General features: G+C 35.1%; 1 protein-coding gene and 1 pseudogene across 3 annotated transcripts in view; one reads left to right on the forward strand and one right to left on the reverse strand.

The window, feature by feature from the left end:
• BRWD3 (bromodomain and WD repeat domain containing 3) overlaps positions 1–21,428 on the reverse strand; it is a 132,218-nt gene that overhangs the window by 23,526 nt on the left and 87,264 nt on the right. For all 3 annotated transcript variants that reach the window (XM_054544773.1, XM_024240891.2, XM_054544774.1), the window contains 9 exons: positions 20,691–20,877; positions 19,269–19,362; positions 14,461–14,610; positions 12,446–12,522; positions 9,685–9,853; positions 8,486–8,599; positions 4,953–5,060; positions 1,735–1,859; positions 901–983 (listed from right to left, as the gene is read on the reverse strand). In XM_054544773.1, the coding sequence (XP_054400748.1) occupies positions 901–983; positions 1,735–1,859; positions 4,953–5,060; positions 8,486–8,599; positions 9,685–9,853; positions 12,446–12,522; positions 14,461–14,610; positions 19,269–19,362; positions 20,691–20,877 (1,107 nt within the window). The remainder of the gene's footprint in view (positions 1–900; positions 984–1,734; positions 1,860–4,952; positions 5,061–8,485; positions 8,600–9,684; positions 9,854–12,445; positions 12,523–14,460; positions 14,611–19,268; positions 19,363–20,690; positions 20,878–21,428) is intronic.
• LOC103889070 (proteasome subunit alpha type-1-like) lies at positions 14,664–15,425 on the forward strand (annotated as a pseudogene).

Below are 21,428 nucleotides of genomic sequence, written 5' to 3' on the forward strand. Positions count from 1 at the left end.
TTCTAATCCCTTCGCATCCAGGCAGGAACCTGGTGGGAGCTGATTGGATTATGGGGGCAGTTTCCCTCATGCTGTTCTCGTGATGGTGAGTTTTCACAAGATCTGATGGTTTAAAAGTGTGGCACTTCCCCTTCTAACTCTCTGTCTCCTGCAGCCATACGAAAAAGGTCTTGCTTCCCTTTTCCCTTCTGCCATGATTGTAAATGTCCTAAGGCCTCCCGAGCCATGTGGAACTGTGAAATAAATTAAATGATTTTTTATTTATAAATTACCCAGTCTCAGGTATTATCTTTATAGCAGTGTGAAAATGAACTAATACATATGGCTACAATCAGATTTTTAAAATTCAGGCCTAAGTAATTAAGTGTGCAAAAAAGTCGATAGTTTAAAAATCCTCATGTTCTGTATTGTATTGTTATACAATAGAGCTATAAGCAAATTTATTTAAATTTTAAAATATTTTCCTTTACATTATTGCTATACTGATTTTTATAATCAAAAAAGAAAAGACAGAAGGGTAAAAGAGCAAAAGAGGGTGGGAAGGTGACAGAGAGGGAAACAAGGATGGAGGAAGGAAAAAAGGAAACAAATCACAATCAGTAATCATCTGTTTTAGAACCTAAGTGTAAAGTGCTCTATTTTAGGGCAACAGACATTTGAGAATTTTCTTTATATTCCTGTTTGTATACTAATAGAGTAGGTATTTGCAGAAGGTTTAGAGATTATATGCCACATACAATGTGCATAAGAAATAACTAAAAGGAAATTTTAACTTTTCTAGTTTCTCTGATAGCTTTTTTCAGCTAAGTGATAAGCTAGTTTCTTTCTGTTAAATCACAATTAAAAAGTTACTTACTGTACATAAGCTTAATAGTTATTAAACAACAATTCTATACTTACCAATCTGCCAGTTCCTTTCTTTGGCTTCATTATAAAACTGATGTAGCACAAGGAAGTCAATGACATCCGGCATGTCATGATACCTATACAGAAAATAAAGCACATATGAATCAATATAGAGATATAACAATATATGTTACTAAATGTCCAAGGATATATGTTTATTGTAGACCCATTAAGAAAATTTTGCAAACCTCACAGTCCCTAGAAATGCCCTTACTTAAACATCACCTTCTCTGACCTGTTTGGGAGTGCCCCGCCTACTGTCATATTAATTTAAAAATATAAAGATGCCAATACAAGTTTATAAACCTTAATATGAGGTATTTTATATTAAGGAGTATGAATTAATGTTCTTTAATCTCCTTACATTTTAAACTCAACTTCACATAAAGAGCCTCTGACTTATTATTCCTATTATTATTAACAGAAATAAAAGCAACCACCATGTTTCAAACATTCCATTAGGGAATTATAAAGGTTTGTCTTTGATTCCTCACAACAATCTTTAGGAAGAGATTAGCATTTCCATTTTACAAATGAAGACATAAATTCAGAGAGGTTAAGTAACTTGCTTATGAACCTATCTATGTAACTATCCATAACATAAAATACATACACACACACACACACACACACACACACACACACACACACAAATATAAATAAAACGGAGAAATAAACTAGGAATTAAACTCTGGTCTTTGTAATTCTAAACCCTGTAGTAAAGAATGCTGTAGTGTTTTCTCTCCCATTGAGCACTGTACTCTGTAAAATATACAATAGGTATTAAAATACACACACTCAAACAGAGACCCAGAGATAACTACTCACTTAATGGAAAAAGATTCTCCAGTCATTTTGCCTGAAATTGGGTCCAGAAATGCAAGCTTCAAGCAGCACAGTGTGGGTGGGCCAACCTCATATTTGATTCCTACAATCTTAACAAACTCTTGCTCCTATTCATGAGAATACCAACAAATTATTACTTTCAATATAATTACTTAACATTTGCATAATATTTCATTATTACTTGAACAATTTATTATCTGAAAATTTTCTAAATGCCAGGCACTACACTAAGTGTTAAAGGTAATAAGACATGACTCATAACTCCTAATAGCACATTGTAGTTTAGTGCAAGGCTCTAAATCAAGGATGAGCAGCCACATCACCTGGGGAAATGCTTCAAATTTAATGTTCCGAAATCCTACACCTATAGAATCAAATTCTACATTTGGGGTATAGCTCAGTAATATATCTATTTTGGAAAAACTCCCTAGAGTGCAGTATGATGCTCTGGTTAAAAATCACTCCCCTAGCAAAAATACAGTATGTAAGCATACAGGTATATATGTACATGTACATGTTTGGGGTGAAGACTTACATTTTTTAATGTCTACAACATTATCTTTTTTTGTTTTTGTTTTACTTCAGATTCATGGGGTACACGTGCAGGTTTGTTACATAGATATATTGCATAATGGTGGGGTTTGAGTTTCTAGTGTACCCATCCTCCAAATAGTAACCACTGTACCAAATAGCTACGTTTTTAACCTCTGTCCCCTTCCTAGTCTCCCTTCCTTTGGAGTCCCCAATGTCTATCATTTCCATCTACATGTCCAATTGTACCAACTGTTTAGTACCCATTTGTAAGTGAGGGCATGTGGTATTTGACTTTCTGTTTTTCAGCTGTTTTACTTATGATAATGGCCTCCAGCTCCATCTATGCTGTTGTAAAGGCCATGATCTCCATTTTTATAGCTACACAGTATTCCATGATGTACATGTACATTTTCTTTATCCAGTCCACCACTGACGGGCATCTAGATTGATTCCATGTCTTTGCTATTGTGAACAGTGATGTGACGAACATGCGTGTGCATGTGTCTTCATGGTAGAACAATTTATATTCCTTTGGGTATATACCCAGTAATGGAATTTGGGTAGTTCTACTTTAAGTCTCCTGAAAAATCTCCAGATTGCTTTCTGCAGTGGCTGAACTAATTCACATTCCCACCAGTAGTCTATAAACATTCTCCTTTCTCCACAACCTCACAAGCATCTGTTTGTTTTGACTTTTTAATAATACCCATTCTGACTGGTGTGAGATGGTATCTTGTGGCTTTGATTTGCATTTCTCTAATGATTAGTGATGTTTTAGCATTTTTTCATATGTTTGTTGGCCGCTTATACATTTTCTTTTAAGAAGTGTCTGTTCATGTCCTTTGCCATTTTTTAATGAGATTGTTTTTTTTGCTTGTTGATTGAAGTTCCTTATAGATTCTGGATATGATCTTACAACAATTATACACATTTACTGATTATTAATGACATTTAACAGATGGCAAAATTGATCTTCATAGGTATAGGGTCCTGCTTAAAGTTATATATTAGCATATAGCAAAGCTAGAATTGAAATCCAGGTCTTATTCCAAAGCCCAAGCTCTTTTACCACATATAAGCTGCTCCTACAATTTCTTAGGACAACAAGGTTAGGATAAAAAGTAAGAACTTGGCCGGGTGAGGTAATCCCAGCACTTTTGGAGGCCAAGTCGGGTGGATCACCTGAGGTCAGGAGTTCGAGACCAGTCTGGCCAACATGGTGAAACCCCATCTCTACTAAAAAGGCAAAAATTAGCCAGGCGTGGTGGTGGGTGCCTGTAATCCCAGCTACTCGAGAGGCTGAGGCAGGAGAATTTCTTGAACCTGGGAGGCGGAGGTTGCAGTGAGCCGAGATCGCTCTACTGCACTCCAGCCCGGGTGACAGAGTGAGACTCTGTCTTAAAAAAAAAAAAAAAAAAAAAAAAAGAGTAAGAAATCACATGTTTTATTCAATCCTCTGATTCTAAAAAAGATTCAACTTTTACTTGATGAAGAATAGATGGCAGCTGTCCCTATCTTCCAGAAGATAATTATGTAAAGCTCACTTGATAAGCTACTTTAACACCTGATGACATTAATAAAAAGTTTTACAAATATCTAAATCAAATCTTTATCTTAATAAATATACACATTCTCAGCTGGGCATGGGCATGGTGGCTCATGCCTGTATCCCAGTACTTTGGGAGGCCAAGGCAGGTGGATCACCCTGAGGTCAGGACTTCAAGACTAGCCTGGTCAATGTGGCAAAACCCTGTCTCCAATAAAAATACGAAAAATTAGCCAGGCATGGTGGCGTGTACCTGTGATCCCAGCTACTCAGGAGGCTGGGGCAGAAAAATCGCTTGAACCCAGGAGGCAGAGGTTGCAGTGAGCTGAGACAGGGCCACTGCACTCCAGCCTGGGCAACAGAGCGAGACCCTGTCTCAAAATAAATGAAAAATAAATAAATAAATATACATATTCTCTCTTATATCCCTTCCTGTCAAGAATCATCACACAACTCTTCATTTACCTGGAAAACTATCATAAAATGGCCCTTTAGTCTCTTATTCAGAAAACCAAAATGAAACACACATAAACCTAGGTAGAAATGGTGGTGTATGTATACCTATGTCTGTCTGTATGTGCATGTGTGCATATATATATACACACATATAGGTACAAATGAATGAAATATTTGTTGACAAAATCATTCTCCATAAAATATGGAGCCACATGGGTATTATATATGTAGCTATAAGGGTAATATATCAAAACAGCTATTTTACAAAACACCAAAAGTTTCTGGGCTTCTTGTGATTTATCATATTTAAAATATACCAAAGCTGTCAGAACGTTGAGAGTGTTTATAGTCTACACACTCAGCTTATGGAGGCTCCAGAAGGTAAAAAGTTGCTGATTAGGGAAAATATCCACAAAGGGGAACTCCTGCTTTGCTCTAATAAAGGACTAGTATAGACTAGACAATAGAAAATAGCATACAAATTTTGAGAAACATATAAAATGTGATCCATAATATTCAGTTCTACAAGAGTATAGAACATCATCTTATCTTGGATACACAATCAACAGTGAAATATGCATAAAACTGAGGAAAAAAACCATGGGTAAGCAATTTAATTCCAAAGCTACTTCCATTGCATAGCTTATGAATTTGGCAAACTTACCCTGAGATCCATTTTGTTCCATGGCTGTTTTTGTAAATTAACACTGTATATTTTTGATTTCCTTACAGCCCGAACATAAGCTTCATGTCCTTGCCTAAAATAGATAAGCTAAAACAGAAAACATAAGGTATTAAACAGCAGCATCCTATGTAACTCTGTATGTCCAATATACATTCCTACAAACATCCTCTTCTGTTTGCAGAAAGAAATAATTATAATATTGAAAGACTTTATACAATAAAGGTTTCAAATGATGTTAATTCAGTATTCATGCCTATGTAGCCCTGTGCTCAGTACCACAATAAACACAGTAAACACAGTCCTTTCCCTTCAATCAGCTTCATAAGTGTGCTGAAGAAGCAGATTCATGGAAAATGTACACAAAACTGGTCATATTTTAAAGTATATGTGCCCCTCCATATCCACAGCTTCTGCATCAGCAAATCCAATCAACTGCAGATTGAAAATATTTGAGATATATATATTTAACAATACAATTAGGCCGGGCATGGTGGCTCACGCCTTTAATCCCAGCACTTTGGAAGGTTGAGGCAAGTGGATCACCTGAGGTCAGGAGTTCGAGACCAGCCTGACCAATGTGGCAAAATCCCATCTCTAATAAAAATACAAAAATTAGCTGGGCATGGTGACACATGCCTGTAATCCCAGCTACTAGGGAGGCTGACGCAGGAGAATCACTTGAACCCGGGAAGCGTAGATTGCAGTGAGCCGAGATCTCAACATTGCACTCCAGCCTGGGGAATAAGAGCAAAACTCCCTCTCAAAAAATAAATAAATAAATAAATAAATGATAATACAGATAAAAAACCAATATCATATAACAATTAATCTAGCATTTACATTGTATTAGGCATCATAAGTAATACAGAGATAATTTAAAGTATATAGGAGGATGTACATAGGTTATATGCAAATACTATGCCTTTTATATAATGTCCTTGTAGATTCTGTTATTTGCAAGGGGTCCTAGTGCCAATTCTGTGTGGATACTGAAGGACAACTGTACTATACTTCAAATTATAACTGACACTCTAACGATCAAAATTTTAATATTCAGTCTACATATTTCATATAAACAGTATAAATCACAGGTTACTAAATGGAGTAATTTCAAGACAAATTAAAAGTTGCCTGTTACAAGAGTTCATGTCAGAACTGGCATATTATGGAAGGAAAATGAATTCAATTACTTAATTCTTCAGCTCTTTAAGTCACCATTTACTATCATTTTCTATATTTATTACAAAAAGTTTCTTTTCCTCAAGTTTAAAAGCAGTGATAGAGGCTAGGCACAGTGGCTCACACCTGTAATCCTAGCACTTTGGGAGGCCGAGATGGGTGGATCACCTGAGGTCAGGAGTTCGAGACCAGCCTGGCCAACATGGTGAAACCCCGTCTCTACTAAAAATACAAACATTCGCCGGGCATGATGGTGCATTCCTGTAATCCCAGCTACTCCAGAGGCTGAGGCAGGAGGATCGCTTTGAACCCAGGAGGTAGAGGTTGCAGTGAGCCGAGATAGCTCCACTGCACTCCAGCCTGGGCAACAGAGCGAGACTCATCAAAAAATCAAAAAAAAAAAAAAAAAAAAAAAAAAAAAAGTAGTGATAGAGATAAGTAAATAGAAGAAAGTAACAAAAAATACCATATTATGAGATTTCTAAAATACATTAACATACTCTACCAATCAATACTAAGTCAGAATTTCTAATAGCTAAAAATTTGAGCAGAAAATAAAAAAGGTTTTAAATTAGTAAATAAAATAATTGTAAGGGTTAAAAACCAATAATACACATGTCATTAAGATATCCTTTATTATATATTCATTCGTGAACTTCACAAATACTGATCATTGAACATCTATGTATAGGCACTAGATGCTGTGATAAGGCATAAAAACATTTCCTCTAGGATATGGAAACTCATGTAGATATATAACTATAATGCAAGGTAGAATATATTATATATCAGAAGAGAAAAATAATTTAGGTAGAAAAGCTTATGAGGACAGAGGGACTGGCCAATGAAAAACAAGGATAACATCCTGGAAAAGTTAGTATTTGAATTAGACCTTGAAAATGATAATTTTAAGAAGCAATGATCTGTATGTAGTGATATCTAGGCAAGACAATGAAGGCTTAATATTAAGATGAAGTAAAAAGTAATGTTGCCATTAAGAAATCAATTATATAAAAAGTGTATGTTTGCCTTTATAATTTCTTTAAAAACATTTGCTACATATGCACTGTCTGGTTTACATACATCTTCCTCATTACCTGAAGAACTATCTTCACCTCATACACATTAGTCTTGAAGCATATAAGGATGTAGTAAGTTTAACAACATAGAGGAAAAGGAATTCCACCAAAGAATGGAGAAAAATGGTCCTTAGACAGGAGTCTCATCAGGTCTTAGAGTGTATAGATCCTCATATTGTTCTATAAAGTTTTCTAAGATAATTAAACATTACTCCTCTTCTGCCTCCAGAAAATAAAAACAGGCAACAACTATAACAAATAGTGATTTGAGATATGCCAATAAAATTTTACAAGTTCTCTGTTTTTAAGTATAGCATTCATCAGAAAATATTTATTAACATAACTATGCAAAACAAGCATTACTCAGAAGTCGAACACCTATAAGAAAATATCAAAAGAAACATTTTAAAATATCTAAAGATAATCAGCAGGTAATAATTTATTTGTAAGGCTATTTGATAGCTACTCTGATATAAGATCTCTGTAACAGGCAATTACAGAAAAGTCTGGTAAAATTTTTATTGTTCCCAAAATGTTTAGAGCCTACTTGCAAGGTTTTGCTCCTTCTTCTGCTGCAATGACAATATTACATTTCTACTATCACTCTTAAATTAAAAACTGTGTAAAAACATTTAATCGATAAAAAAAAATTAGTATATCAGGTAATATCAAGCCAAAAAGCGTTCTAATGTTCCAATGTTATGATAATTTTCATAATAAAATGAAAATTTTTTACCAGGTAGAATTTTGATTAATTTTTGACTGGCCAATAATAAATATAGTTATACTCGTCAATCATAGACTCAGAAAGACCTGTTTGCAAAATTACATTCTCCTACTCATTTAAAGGAGTAAATACCTTCTTGTATACTTTCTATCAGGTTGAATGTGTGTTTTTTTTTTTCTTTTTTTTAATATTGGAACATGAATGAGGACTCAAAATACCAATCAATTCTACTAAGTGGCAATTCGGATGAAAATAAAGCCAATTATTTTCATGACTTCACAAGCTGATTAATTTATCTCAATATTCAATGAGCATCTAACAGACTGAAGCTACTGTGCCAGGCCCTACAAAGGATACAAAGATTAATACTGTTCAGTCACCTTCCACAAGAAATATGTAATTGAGCAGAGCAGATAAGACACTGTATATATTATTATAATGGAATTAGGAATATAAATATATTAAGACTGATTAAAGTTAGTGCTCTTGAGGCTCCACAGAAAAAGGTTATAACAGGTAATAATTACCTCATCTCCCATTTGTGGGACAAATGGGGAACGTCGGGGTATAGTATCCAAGATCCACTGAGGGGCAAACCATTCTTCATTAGGCTCACCTGCCATAGAAACCAGTCCTCCTTTCTAAAACATAAATACATGAAAAGTATATGTATAAACCACAGTTCTCCAATACATAAAACACATGAACAATAGTATGAAAAATAGTAGGTAGAGAAGATTAAAAATTTCAGGTTACAATGAAACCTAAAGTATATAAATTTGAACGATTTTGCTTTATTATATACAACTTTCCTGCCAATAAAAAATCACTTTACTAAATTTTAACTGACAGGTAATAACTTGACACTATAGACTACCTGAAAACCATAACTTTTACATATGTCCCTTGACTACCACATGAATTCAAATGTAAGCATAAGTTTTTGCCAATAAAATAGTGATAATCAAGAAAATAATTATGTCTACTAAAGCAAAAGACTACAGAATGTGTCTATAATCAATTTTGAAGTTAAAATTAAAATAACTACATAAACCAAGTCTTTAAATCATTTAAATGAATTCATAGTGGGGAAAAGAAACTGTCATTGGGATGAAATAAAAACATAAAGGTAAGTCAGGCACAATGGTACACACCAGTAGTCCCGGCCAACCAGGAGGCTGAGGCGGGAATATTGCTTGAGCCTAGCAGTTCGAGTCTGCATTGTGTTATGATCACGCCTGTGAATAGCCACTGCACTCCACTGGGCAACATAACAAGACCCCATCTCTTTAAAAAAAGACCAAAAAACATAGTGGAATGGAGGGAGAGTCCTATACAATTTATCATACTCTTCCATGTTACAAGTTAAAAATGTTAAAAATGAGGACTCAAAATACCACATGACAAGAATAATAATGTTGTCAGATAAAAGTGACAAGAATGGTAATTTCGTTAAGACAGTAGTTTATTTTAGGACATTGCTACATTTTAACAAATGATTGTGAACATGTTTGAATAACAAATTATAATGAAACATTCTAGCCTCTACCTTTGATAACAGAAAAATTTCAAAAATTCTTTACATTTTGAAGTCAAACTACTTTTACTTACTTTCTCAGATGAAATGTTATTTTCAGAGAAAAGTCAATGTTACAATTAAATATTTAAGTATCAAAGGCAAAAAACAAAAAATAACAAAAACAAAATAACTTCTAAAGTTACAAACCTTCTTTCTAGTCTGCTTAGGTTTCTTCTGCCTTTCTTCTAGGGACTTCAAATTTTCCTCATCAGAGCTGCTGCATATTTTACGTGTTGTCTGTCTGGTTTGTCTTTTTGGGGGCTGTAAATTTATTCCAGCATCTGCTGTCCAATCAGAATATTCACTTGATGAATCACTGTAAATAAATCAAAATTATGGATACCTAAGTATAGAAAAGGAGTAGTTTTACTTAATAATTGAAAGATCATCCTGTAAGCAAACAGCATTATAAATGACATGGCTGGATTTTTTTCTAACTTAAGAGAAAAAATATCGGCCAGGCGCAGTGGCTCACACCTGTAATCCCAGCACCTTGGGAGGCCAAGATGGGCGGATCACGAGATCAGGAGTTCGAGACCAGCCTGGCCAACATGGCAAAACCCCGTCTCTACTAAAAATACAAAAATTAGCTGGGTGTGATGGCACACGCCTGTAGTCCCAGCTACTCGGGAAGCTGAGAGGGAAAAATCACTTGAATCCAAGAGGCAGAGGTTGCAGTGAGCGGAGACTGTACCATTGTTCTCCAGCCTGGGTGACACAGTGAGACTCCATCTCAAAAAAAAAAAAAAAAAAAGAAAAATCAATATAGAATTTCGACCATTATCTAAGTAATTTTAATGAAATGCTTCTTGGATGAAGTATACTTTATCCAAGGATTATAATTATAATGCTTAGTTTCCTATAACAGGAATTAAAATCCCTGTCCAAAATCAAAAAAGCTTCTTTAAAATAAAAAAGCATCTTATTCTTGGAAATGCTGAAATGGGATTGTTTTAAAACTGAAATAAATACATATACAGTCATATACAGTCATGAGTCACTTAACAAAGGGGATACTTTCAGAGAAATGCATCATTAGGTGATTTTGTCATTGTGTGAATATCATAACAGAGTATACTTACACAAACCTAGACAGTATAGCCTACTACACAGCTATTCTATATAGTAGAACCTAATGCTCCAAGGCTACAAATTTGTACAGCATGTGACTGTACTGAATACTGTTAGCAATTTTAACACAATGCTAAGTATATATCTACACAATGCTAAGTGTATATCTACACATAGAAAAGGTACAGTAAAAATATGGTGTAAAAGATTTTTAAAAATGTATACCTACATAGGGCACTTAACATGAATGGAGTTTATAGAACTGAAAGTTGCCGTGGGTGAGTCAGTGAGTGATGGTCAGTGAATGTGAAGACCTAGAACATTACTGTACACTACTGAAGACTTTACAAACACTACACTTAGGTTACACTAAATTTATAAAAAATATTTTTCTTTCTTCAACAAGAAATTAATCAGCTTACTGTAACATTTTTACTTTATACTTTTTAGCTTTTTTTAACTTTTTGACTTTTTTGTAATAACACTTAGCTTAAAACACAAACACATTGTACAGCCGTATTTTTATTTTTTTTTTCCTTGAGACAGAGTTTCACTCTTGTCGCACAGGCTGGAGTGCAATGGCGCAATCTTGGCTCACTGCAATCTCTGCCTTCCGGGTTCAAGAAATTCTTCTGTCTCAGCCTCCCAAGTAGCTGGGGTTACGGGCCTCCGCCACCACATCTGGGTAATTTTTGTATTTTTAGTAGAGACAGGGTTTTACCATGTTGGCCAGGCTGGTCTCGAACTCCTGACCTCAGGGGATCCTTCCACCTCGGCCTCCAAAAGTGCTGAGATTACAGAAGTGAGCCACCATGCTCAGCAAATTTTTTCTTTATATCCTTACTCTATAAGGTTTTTTCTATTTTTAAGGTTTAAATTTTTTTTTTATTTTTAAACTTTGTTTAAAAACTAAGACACAAACATTAGCCTAAGCCTACAGAGGGTCAGGATCATCAATATCACCGTCTTCTATCTCCACATCTTTTCCTGTTCCACTGGAAGGTATTCAGAGACAAAAACACATGGAGCTTTTATCTCCAATGATAATAATGCCTTCTTCTGGAATATCTCTTTGAGGACCTGACAGAGGCTATTTTACAGTTAATAATTTATTACAAGTAGGAGAAGTACACTCTAAAATAACAATAAAAAGTATAGCATAAACTGAGCAAACTGGTGTGCACCTGTACACCCTGCTACTCAGGAGGCTGAGGTGGGAGGACTGCTTGAGCCCAGGAGTTCAAGGCATGCCTGGGCAACATAGCAAGACACCATCTCTAAAAGAATAGAAAATGAAATGAAGAAAACATAATAGTACAAAAGTATAGCACAGTAAATAAACCAGTAACATAGTTGTTTATTAAGTACTATATACTGTAGATAATTGTATATGCTAAGCTTTTGTATGACAGTTCAGCAAGTTAATTTACACCAGCATCCTCACAAACACATGAATAACACTTTGTGCTACAGTGTTACAATGGCTATGATGTCACTAGGTGACAGGAATTTTTCAGCTTCATTATGGGACCATAGTCACATGCACTCCATCATTGACTGAAACATCATTATGTAGAGGGTGAACATAATTGCCAAGATGTAGAATCTTGGATTTAAAAAGAATCTTATTTTATAGATGAAGAAACTAAAAGGCCCAAAGTGACATCAGAAAGATATTGGGAGAGCCAGGATCACATCAGGTCTCTCGGCTTCCAGCCAGTACCTTTTCTACTATAAAACACTATTTTAATTCTGGTTTTACCAATTTCCTACAAGAACATAATTTCATAATAAAACTGTTCAATAATTTTGACCAAATTAAAACCATTAAAACTACCTGGAAGAACTTTCACTTTGCCATTCAACAACAGGATCCTCTACTGAAGCATCACTTGTGCCAACAGTTTCATCTTCCTACAACAAAGAGCCAGCAATTAAGATATATGGATATTACCAGCTAATGTATTTCTAATTAAAAAACCACTACCTGTTTTATAGCATTTTTTTGAATTCTGCCCTCAAAAAATATTCTCCTTAAAATGCACATAATTATTGTTCTAAGTATATCTGTAACTCACAACTAAGTCTACTAGGTATTTCTAAATTTCTAGCATCATTATCTTATTGATATAAAACATCTTTTTGTGATTTCAAAGACTCAATAGATTTCTTAAGTCCAAATATAACCCTCTTAAATACAATATTAGAAACATTGTTTTCAAAATGCCTATATGTCTCTATCAAGTTAATATAATTACTCTCCATTAAAATTTTAATTATCTTTTTTATGTAAAATTTTAAATACAGTAGAGAATAGATAACCCGTGTACATAATCTCCAGTTTAGGTAATAATTCACTTCCTATTTTATCTATACCCTCACCCACTGCCTTATACTCTAGCATTAGTTTGATGCACACATCATGACCAAAAAAACCATTTTAACCATAAATATTTACTAAGATTAGGATTTGTTTTAAAAGTACAACTGCAATGCTGTTATCACATTACATTTAAAAGGGAGCATCAGGTCAGGCGCAGTGGCTCATCCCTGTAATCCCAGCACTTTGGAAGGCCAAGGCAGGCAGATCACCTGAGGTCAGGAGTTCGAGACCAGCCTGACCAATATGGTGAAACCCTGTCTCCACTAAAAACACAAAAATTAGCAAGGCATGGTGGCATGCACCTGTAGTCCTAGCTACTTGGGAGGATGAGACAGGAGAATTGCTTGAACTTGGGAGGTGGAGGCTATAATCAGCTGAGATTGAGCCACTGTACTCCAGCCTGGGCAACAGAACAAGATTCTTGTCTTTTTTTTTTTTTTTTTTTTTTTTTTTTAAAGGGTGGGGGAAGCATCAGTTCCTGAATAGTGATCATTCTTTTAAGATCAAGATTTCATATGGGTGGGGGTGGGGCATGAATGTAGGACATCTTTGATAATAGCTTAAGAACTGTGAATGGGGCCAGGTGCAGTGGCTCACTCCTGTAATCCTAGCACTTTGGGAGGCCAAGGCAGGCAGATCACCTGAGGTCAAGAGTTCAAGATCGGCCTGGCCAACAGGGTGAAACCCTGGCTCTACTAAAAATACAAAAATTAGCCATGCATGGTGGCGCATGCCTGTAATCCCAGCTCCTGGGGAGGCCGAGGCAGGAGAATCTCTTGAACCCGGGAGGCAGAGGTTGCAGTGAGCCAAGTACGTGTCACTGCACTCCAGCCTGGGGACAGAGTGAGACTCCATCTCAAAACAAAAAAAAGAAAGAATTGGGAATGGCACAAGAATGAGTACCATATATTGTCAATGCATGATTAAACCTTCATTATGCATTTAACAATGAATGCTGTTAAGAGAACAAAAAGACTGGAGAACAGAAGAACAAGATGAAAAGAAGCTATGCTCTTTATTCATTACCATGAAAAAGGTAGGTCTAAGAAAAATCAACACTCAATGATCTCTATTAGGGGTGAAGTCAATAATAACAAAAAATGTGTGCATTATGTTGATTAGATAGCCAACCAGTTCTGAAACTGTGTAACTTATTAATGCTCTTTATATTTCCCTCCTTTCCATTTCTAGGCTGATTTCCTCTTACTCTTTGTCACTGTCTCAATGTCAAACTCTTGCTGGCATATTTGATACCCTCACCAAGACAGCATCTGAGCTACAAATCCAAGACATATAAATGAATTAAATATGCCCAAATATATCTACTAAATGTATTATTAATGAACAAATCTCTTATAAGAATATAATTAAAATAATTTTCTATTAAAGAAGTGACCCTTAAACCCAAATGGATGATACAAACTGGGAAACAAAAAACTACATCAAATAAATAATAGTATATATATAACCTCTGAGGAGCTGTCTGAGTCTTCCTGTACACCTGAGTTTTGACATGATGCTTGTGAATTATGCTCTATGTTGGACCGTGTTTGGTAAGTATGCTGACGTTTGCGCTGTGTCCTGCGTAAAGAACGCCCACAGCTAGGCTCATAATCATTCTGTAAAACAGAAGAAGAATAAATTTTAAAAAAGGAAAAGCTCAGTAAACACAATGGAAGCTGTTAAACAAGGTTCAGCCACAGTTGGTCTGAAATCAAAAACCCATGCAGTATTGGTTGCATTGAAAAGGGCACCATCGGAGCTTGCGGCTCATCAGAAAAAAATTCTCCATGTTGACAACCATATTGGTATCTCAATCGCAGGGCTTACTGATGATGGTAGACTGGTATGTAATTTTATGTACCAGGAGTGTTTCGATTCCAGATTTGTTTCTGATAGACCACTTCCTGTGTCTTCTCTTGTATCTCTAATTGGAAGCAAGACCCAAATATCAACACAACAATATGGCTGGAAACCATATGGTGTTAGGCTACTTATTGCTGGTTATAATGATATGGGCCTCACATTTTCCAAACCTGGTCATCTGCTGACTATTTTGACTACAGAGCTATGTCCACTGGGGCCCGTTCTCAGTCAGCTCGTACTTACTTGGAGAGACATATGTCCAAATTTATGGAATACAATTTAAATGAACTGGTTAAACATGGTCTGCATGCCTTAAGAGAGACAATTCCTGCAGAACAGGACATAACTACAAAAATGTTTCCATTGGAATTGCTGGTAAAAATTTGGAGTTTACAATCTATAACGATGATGATGATGTATCTCCAATCCTGGAAGGTCTTGAAGAAAGGCCACAGAGAGAAAGGCACAGCCTGCTCAACCTGCTGATTAACCAGCAGAAAAGGCTGATGAACCAATGGAACATTAAGTGATAAGCCAGCCTATGTATGTATTATCAAATATGTAATAATGCTGGAAGACATACTGATGATACTAATCACCAGTAGAATGGTGGTGGAATGGTATGTTTTAGGCATCAGTCCAGATGTGAGTTTTTTCTAAGCAACCTCGCTAAAACCATATAATGGGGTACATTTGTCTTTGAGATGTCTATATAATCACTTTCTAGAAAGTACAGGTATCTGTACTAATGTTTTTATATGAAAAAAGTAAGCGTCTTTGTGATTTTAAAGCCAACTGTAAAATAAAATTGTTTCGCATCCTGAAAAAAAAAAAAATGTCTGGGTTGCAAGAATTTGTCCATTCATAATTTACATATGCCACATTATTCAGAATTATTATAGGATGAAGCAAGACATTTCAGTCATATTTGTGTATATATAATGTGTATTTATTTAGTTCTGCTCAAAAATCTAGAAAACTTTTTTAAAGTGCTAAGATATATAAGTGGATTTAATAATCTTAAACTTTTGTTCATTCTAGATTAACACTGAGGGCTAAACACTGATCTTTTATTTCTCTTGCCCAAATTTCTATCTAAGAGGCCTTCTGCAGGGGTGGGCATGGGAGAGGAGGTTCCATGCCTCACAAACCACAAAGTCTCATCAGAGGGGTTTTACTTAACCCTATATAACGTGTTTTAACTTTCCAATATGACTCTGGCATAACATCATACAACAGAGAAAGAAGGAAATCAAAATATTTTAACCGCAAATATGTTTCTTTGTCATATCTTGAAATAGCCCTGTAAAGCTGTCTTAAAATCAACATTCTGTAGAGAATCCCTTTCTCTTTCCAGGCCTTTTTCCTGATCCAGGAGAGAATCAACCAAGAGTCTGGCACTTTTATTTAAGTCTGAAAAGAAACATTTGCAACCTACTCTTTGTGAAAAAAGCTACCTAGAGGCTTCTTCTGCGTAATGAGAATCTCGGTCTCTAAAACGCCTTATCTAAACCCAGACATTTCCTTCCACTGATTCTAGGTCTTTAGACAATAACTTAACTCTTTCAACTAATTGCTAATTAGAAAATTTTTGAATCCACCTATGACCTGGAATCTCCTCCGTCACACCCCCGTGAGTTGTCCTGCCTTTCTGTACCAAACCAATGTACTGTCTTACATGTACTGACTGATGTCTTGTCTCCCTAAATTGTATAAATCCAACCAGTAGCCTGGCCATCTTAGGCATATGTTCTCAGGACTACTTCTTGAGACTGTGCATCCAGTCACTGGTCACTCATGTATGGCTCAGAATAAATCTCTTCAAATATTTTATAGAGTTTGACTCTTTCATCAACAGCATTCTTAAGATTCTTAAGAGCTAAAAAGTATCTTTAGAATAAATTTAGTCCAATCTCCAACCCCCCACCTCTGAAATACAAAACTAGGTCCAGGAGAGAGTTGTTTAAAATAAAAATGAAATAATAAGTCTTAGATTACTTCTAACAACAGAAGGGAAAGGACTCAAAACAATCTACATACAAAAAGTAACAATTTAAGTTTTGGAACTGAAATCTAAACTCTGCTCTTTTGTTATTCTCTTGCTCAAATTCCTATCTCAAGGGTCTGGGGAGTCATGCCTTACAAACCATAGAGTCCCATCAGAGCGGTTTTATTTAACTCTATGTAACATGGCTTTACTTTTCCAACCTGACTTTGGCATAACATCACATGACAGATAAAGAGGGGAATCAGAATATTTTCACCCCAAATGTTTCTTTGCCATATCTTGAAATAGCCCTGCAAAGTTGTCTCTTGTGGGGGAAAACCTACATTGTGCAGAGGACCCCCTTTCAGGGTAGAATCAACTAAGAGTCTGGCATCTTTTTAAGTCCAATAACAAACATTTACAGCCTATTTTCTCTGAAGTTTGCTACCTGGAGGCTTCATCTGCATAATAAGAATCTTGGTCTTCACAAACCCTCATCTTTTTTTTTTTTTTTTTTTTTTGAGACGGAGTTTCACTCTAGTTGCGCAGGCTAGAGTGCAATGGCGTGATATGGGCTCACTGCAACCTCGGCCTCCCAGGTTCAAGCGATTCTCCTGCCTCAGCCTCCCGAGTAGCTGGGATTACAGACATGCACCACCACACCTGGCTACCCAAACCCTTATCTTAATCCAGACATTCCTTTCTCTTCATTCCAGGTCTTTAGATAAAAACTCTTTCGACCAATTTCCAGTCAGAAAATCTTGGATTGGAAATTGACCTGAAAGCCCACCACCCACCTTCCAGTTGTCCTGCTTTTCTGCACCAAACCAGTGTACGTTTTACATCTATCGATTGATGTCTTATGTCTCCCTAAAATGTATAAAACCAAGTTGTAGCCTGACCATCTCAGGCACAGAGTCTCAGGATCTCCTGAGGGCTGTGCCACAGACCATTGGTCACTCATTTTTGGCTCAGAATAAATCTCTTCAAATATTTTAGAATTTGATTCTTCGTCAAAGGCACACAGACACACACAAATTGATGCCATGTTTAATCCCTTATATCCCATTGAGGATTATTTCTACTGTTTGTGGACAATATAGAAGAAAAGAATTTGAGTAACTATGGATAACTTACTTGTAGTTATAACAAGAATTGGCAGTATGTTCATTTAGTAAACAGGTCAAAATATTAATTTTTAACGATTAAAATTTGAAGTGACAACTATTTTATTCTAACCTTTACAAATATAAAACATTACTATTGATATTCCATTTAGCTAAGCTGCAATCCTAGAATGTAATTAGGAGCCAACAAGTTTGAAAGTGTATGTAAATGTTTCACATTTTCAACCTAAGTAAAAATATCTACAGACCTAAGTACCCTGTCCATTAGTCTCAGCCAAGTCTGATGTTTGATAAAATCAGCTTAGTAAGAAACATGAATAAAAATCATTGTTCTGAGTCATTCAAAATCTCTTAAAAAAAAAAAAACTTACCAGAGAACAGCAAATAAACTAACAAAACAATAAAGTTAATTTCTTAACAATAAAAGTTAAGAAAGCAAACATCAAAATGATCTAATATTTGCAGATATCCATTTGATATTTACCTAAATTTCTGTTTATCAATTATGGAAAAAAATGCAAATTCAGGGTCCATTACCTAGATTTGTTTAACAACATCAAAATCATCCTAGACTCTTCAAATTACCACACTCTACAGAAATTATGGTTAAATTTGGGAACAAAACTATACATTTGGTGTACCTGAGAGTATTCTGCTTAGCAGTTTCTTTCTATAGTACATCACAATATACAGATCATATTTTGCTCCTAAATGATTTGGTAAGCCAGGAATGGGTCTAGGGTAGGGATCAGCAAACTTTTTCTGCAAAGGACCAAAGTGTAAACATTTTTTGGCTTTGCAAGGCATACAATCTCTGTTACAACTATTCAATTCCGTCTTACAGCCTGAAAGCAACCATATACAAGACATAAATAAGTGAACGTGGCTGTGTTCCAATAAAAATTAACAGAAATAGACAGCAGAACTGATTTGGCCCATGGACTATAGTTTGCCAATCTCTGGCCTAGGATATCTGGATCATTTGTTTTACATTCTAATTAGTGATGTGGTAATGTATTTAAGGTTCTACTTTGATCATATAAAAATGGTTATTTTAATACAAATATCTTATACCTACAATGACCACATGTCCTAGATTTGGGGGGACACTCGACTTGTAACTTTGTTCTTATTAATAATAATCATATATCTCAATTTGTGGCTCAAAAAGTAGGTTCCCTATATGCAGATACCTATTAAAATAGTCTCTTAATACACAACTGCTGCCTCTCAAAAGCCTATTATCTACAAATATCTGCAAATAGTGTATCCCAAAGTATTGTAAAACTATACTTACCCTTTGAGTAGTGTAAGATGGCTTTTTCTTCTTTTCAACTGTATAAAGACTGATTTCTATGTCACCTTTTGCAGTTCGACATTCTTCCTGTACCCTAATAACAAGTCAAAGGTCAAAGTAACAAAAAATCATCAAAAAGAAAACCAGTCATCTAAGAATCAGATAACAAAAATACTTTTAAATATATAATTTGCCACTTGAACTATTTTTAAGTGTATAATTCAGTGGCATCAATTACATTCGGAAAGTTGTGCAACCATTACCAGCAATTCCAAAACTTTTTCATCACTTCAAAGATAAACTCTGTGACCATTAAGCAATAACTCCCCATTTTCTCCTTCTTCCTAGCCCCTGAAAACCTCTAATCTATTGTATGTCTCTATGAATTTGCCTAGTCCAGATATTTCATGTAAGTGGAATCATATGATATTTGTCCTTTTGTCTCTGGCTTCTTTTGCTTAGCATGTTTATCCACGTTGTAGCAGGTATCAGAACATCATTCTTTTCTGTAGCTGAATGATATGCCATTTTGTACATATACCACAATTTGTTTACATATTCATCTGTTGGTGGACAATTGAGTTGTTTCCACCATTTGGTTATTGTGAATAATGCCACATTTAACACTGGTATACAAATATCTTTGAGTCCCTGCTTTCAATTCTGCTTTCTATGTTTTGAGTAAATAATCATTTACTCCAAAGACATTAATTATGTCTTTTTTTTTTTTTTCTTATTACTGCTGCCTTCTTATAGCAGAAAGCAGAAGAAAAGGAGAAACCAAATTAATTTTGCTATTTGTTGGTTGATCTGGTAAAAGGCTTGATTAGGAAGATACTTGATTAAAAGGAATTGTACATATTCTCTGTAAATGTCCTTTCTCTTTTCTAAATCTATTTCCAGTTGCTGTGGAGTATCTGAAAGTTGTTATTACAGCAAATGTCAGGGTTTACAAATATGAATAGGGATTATAAGTTTGAAATTAATCCTAATGAAATTCTTTCACCCAATGAAGTCTACCTAAATGACATTTCTAAAGATACTCTAAGCACTAGCATCTAACAAATAATTGTACTCCCAGGCTGCTCCAATGTTAGGGTCCATATATCACTCACATAATTAATTACGTAAGACCTCATGAGTTCTTAACACTATTTGTATTCTTTTCTTCTAATCTAGGCTATAAACTCAGAACAGAGATAATGTTTTGCATTTTCAATATTCCCCAAAGCATTCAGCACAAAGCTGAAGATAATCATTATTTGTTATGGAGTGAACTCATTGGAATAATATGGAAAAACTAATGCATGACTAAACTATATTTTAAAATATCTCATTTACTAGGCTAACATAGTACATTTCAATTCACTTCCTAAGAATAAAGCTTTAAATTTTTTTCTAAATGTTACCTTATTGACTCACCTACTAACCCCATTATTTAGTTCATTGACCACCACTCTTCTGCTCCATGCCATGAGATCTCTTTCAGTGGCCATCTGGCTCCGAGGAGCATTGTTATGCATTTGTCTAACACCTTCGATTTGACTACTATGTCTTCGAAGCCTCATGTTTGGGGAAGAAGATATGTCCATGTTTGGACTTCTCAGAGCTAAAACAAAAACAAGGAAAATTATCACTTTCTGAGCAAAGGCACCATCGTTTTCCAGAACACAGCTCTAAACAAAACAGTAGATTCAAATACAGTACTGCTGTAAGAATTGCTATCCCTTTGTTCTATATTTTCTGTACCCTCCTTTGTGTTTTTCATATTGTTATAAATGAAGCGGGCACTCTTATTGAGAAATGTTTAAAATTTCTATAATTAATTTTTTTCAAAGTAGTTTCACATCTGACATCTACTAAATGCTCACTGAATATAAAAAAATGTATTCAACATGATTTGGAGATTTACAAATGTTTATTAGTACTAGTTCAGGAAGCAGCGTTTTGATCTAAATTCTATCTTTGTTCTCTCCATTACAGTGTTTCTAGATAAAGCATCAATAAAACTTTCAAAAATGTTAAGATTCAAAGTGTAAATAAATATTTTTTTAAATCAAAATTTCATTTTCTTTTTTTTCTTTATTATTATTATTATTATTATTATTATTATTATACTTTAGGCTCTATGGTACATGTGTGCAGGTAAGTTACATATGT

Source organism: Pongo abelii, chromosome X (genome assembly GCF_028885655.2).
Source record: "Pongo abelii isolate AG06213 chromosome X, NHGRI_mPonAbe1-v2.0_pri, whole genome shotgun sequence".
Lineage (NCBI taxonomy): Eukaryota > Metazoa > Chordata > Mammalia > Primates > Hominidae > Pongo > Pongo abelii.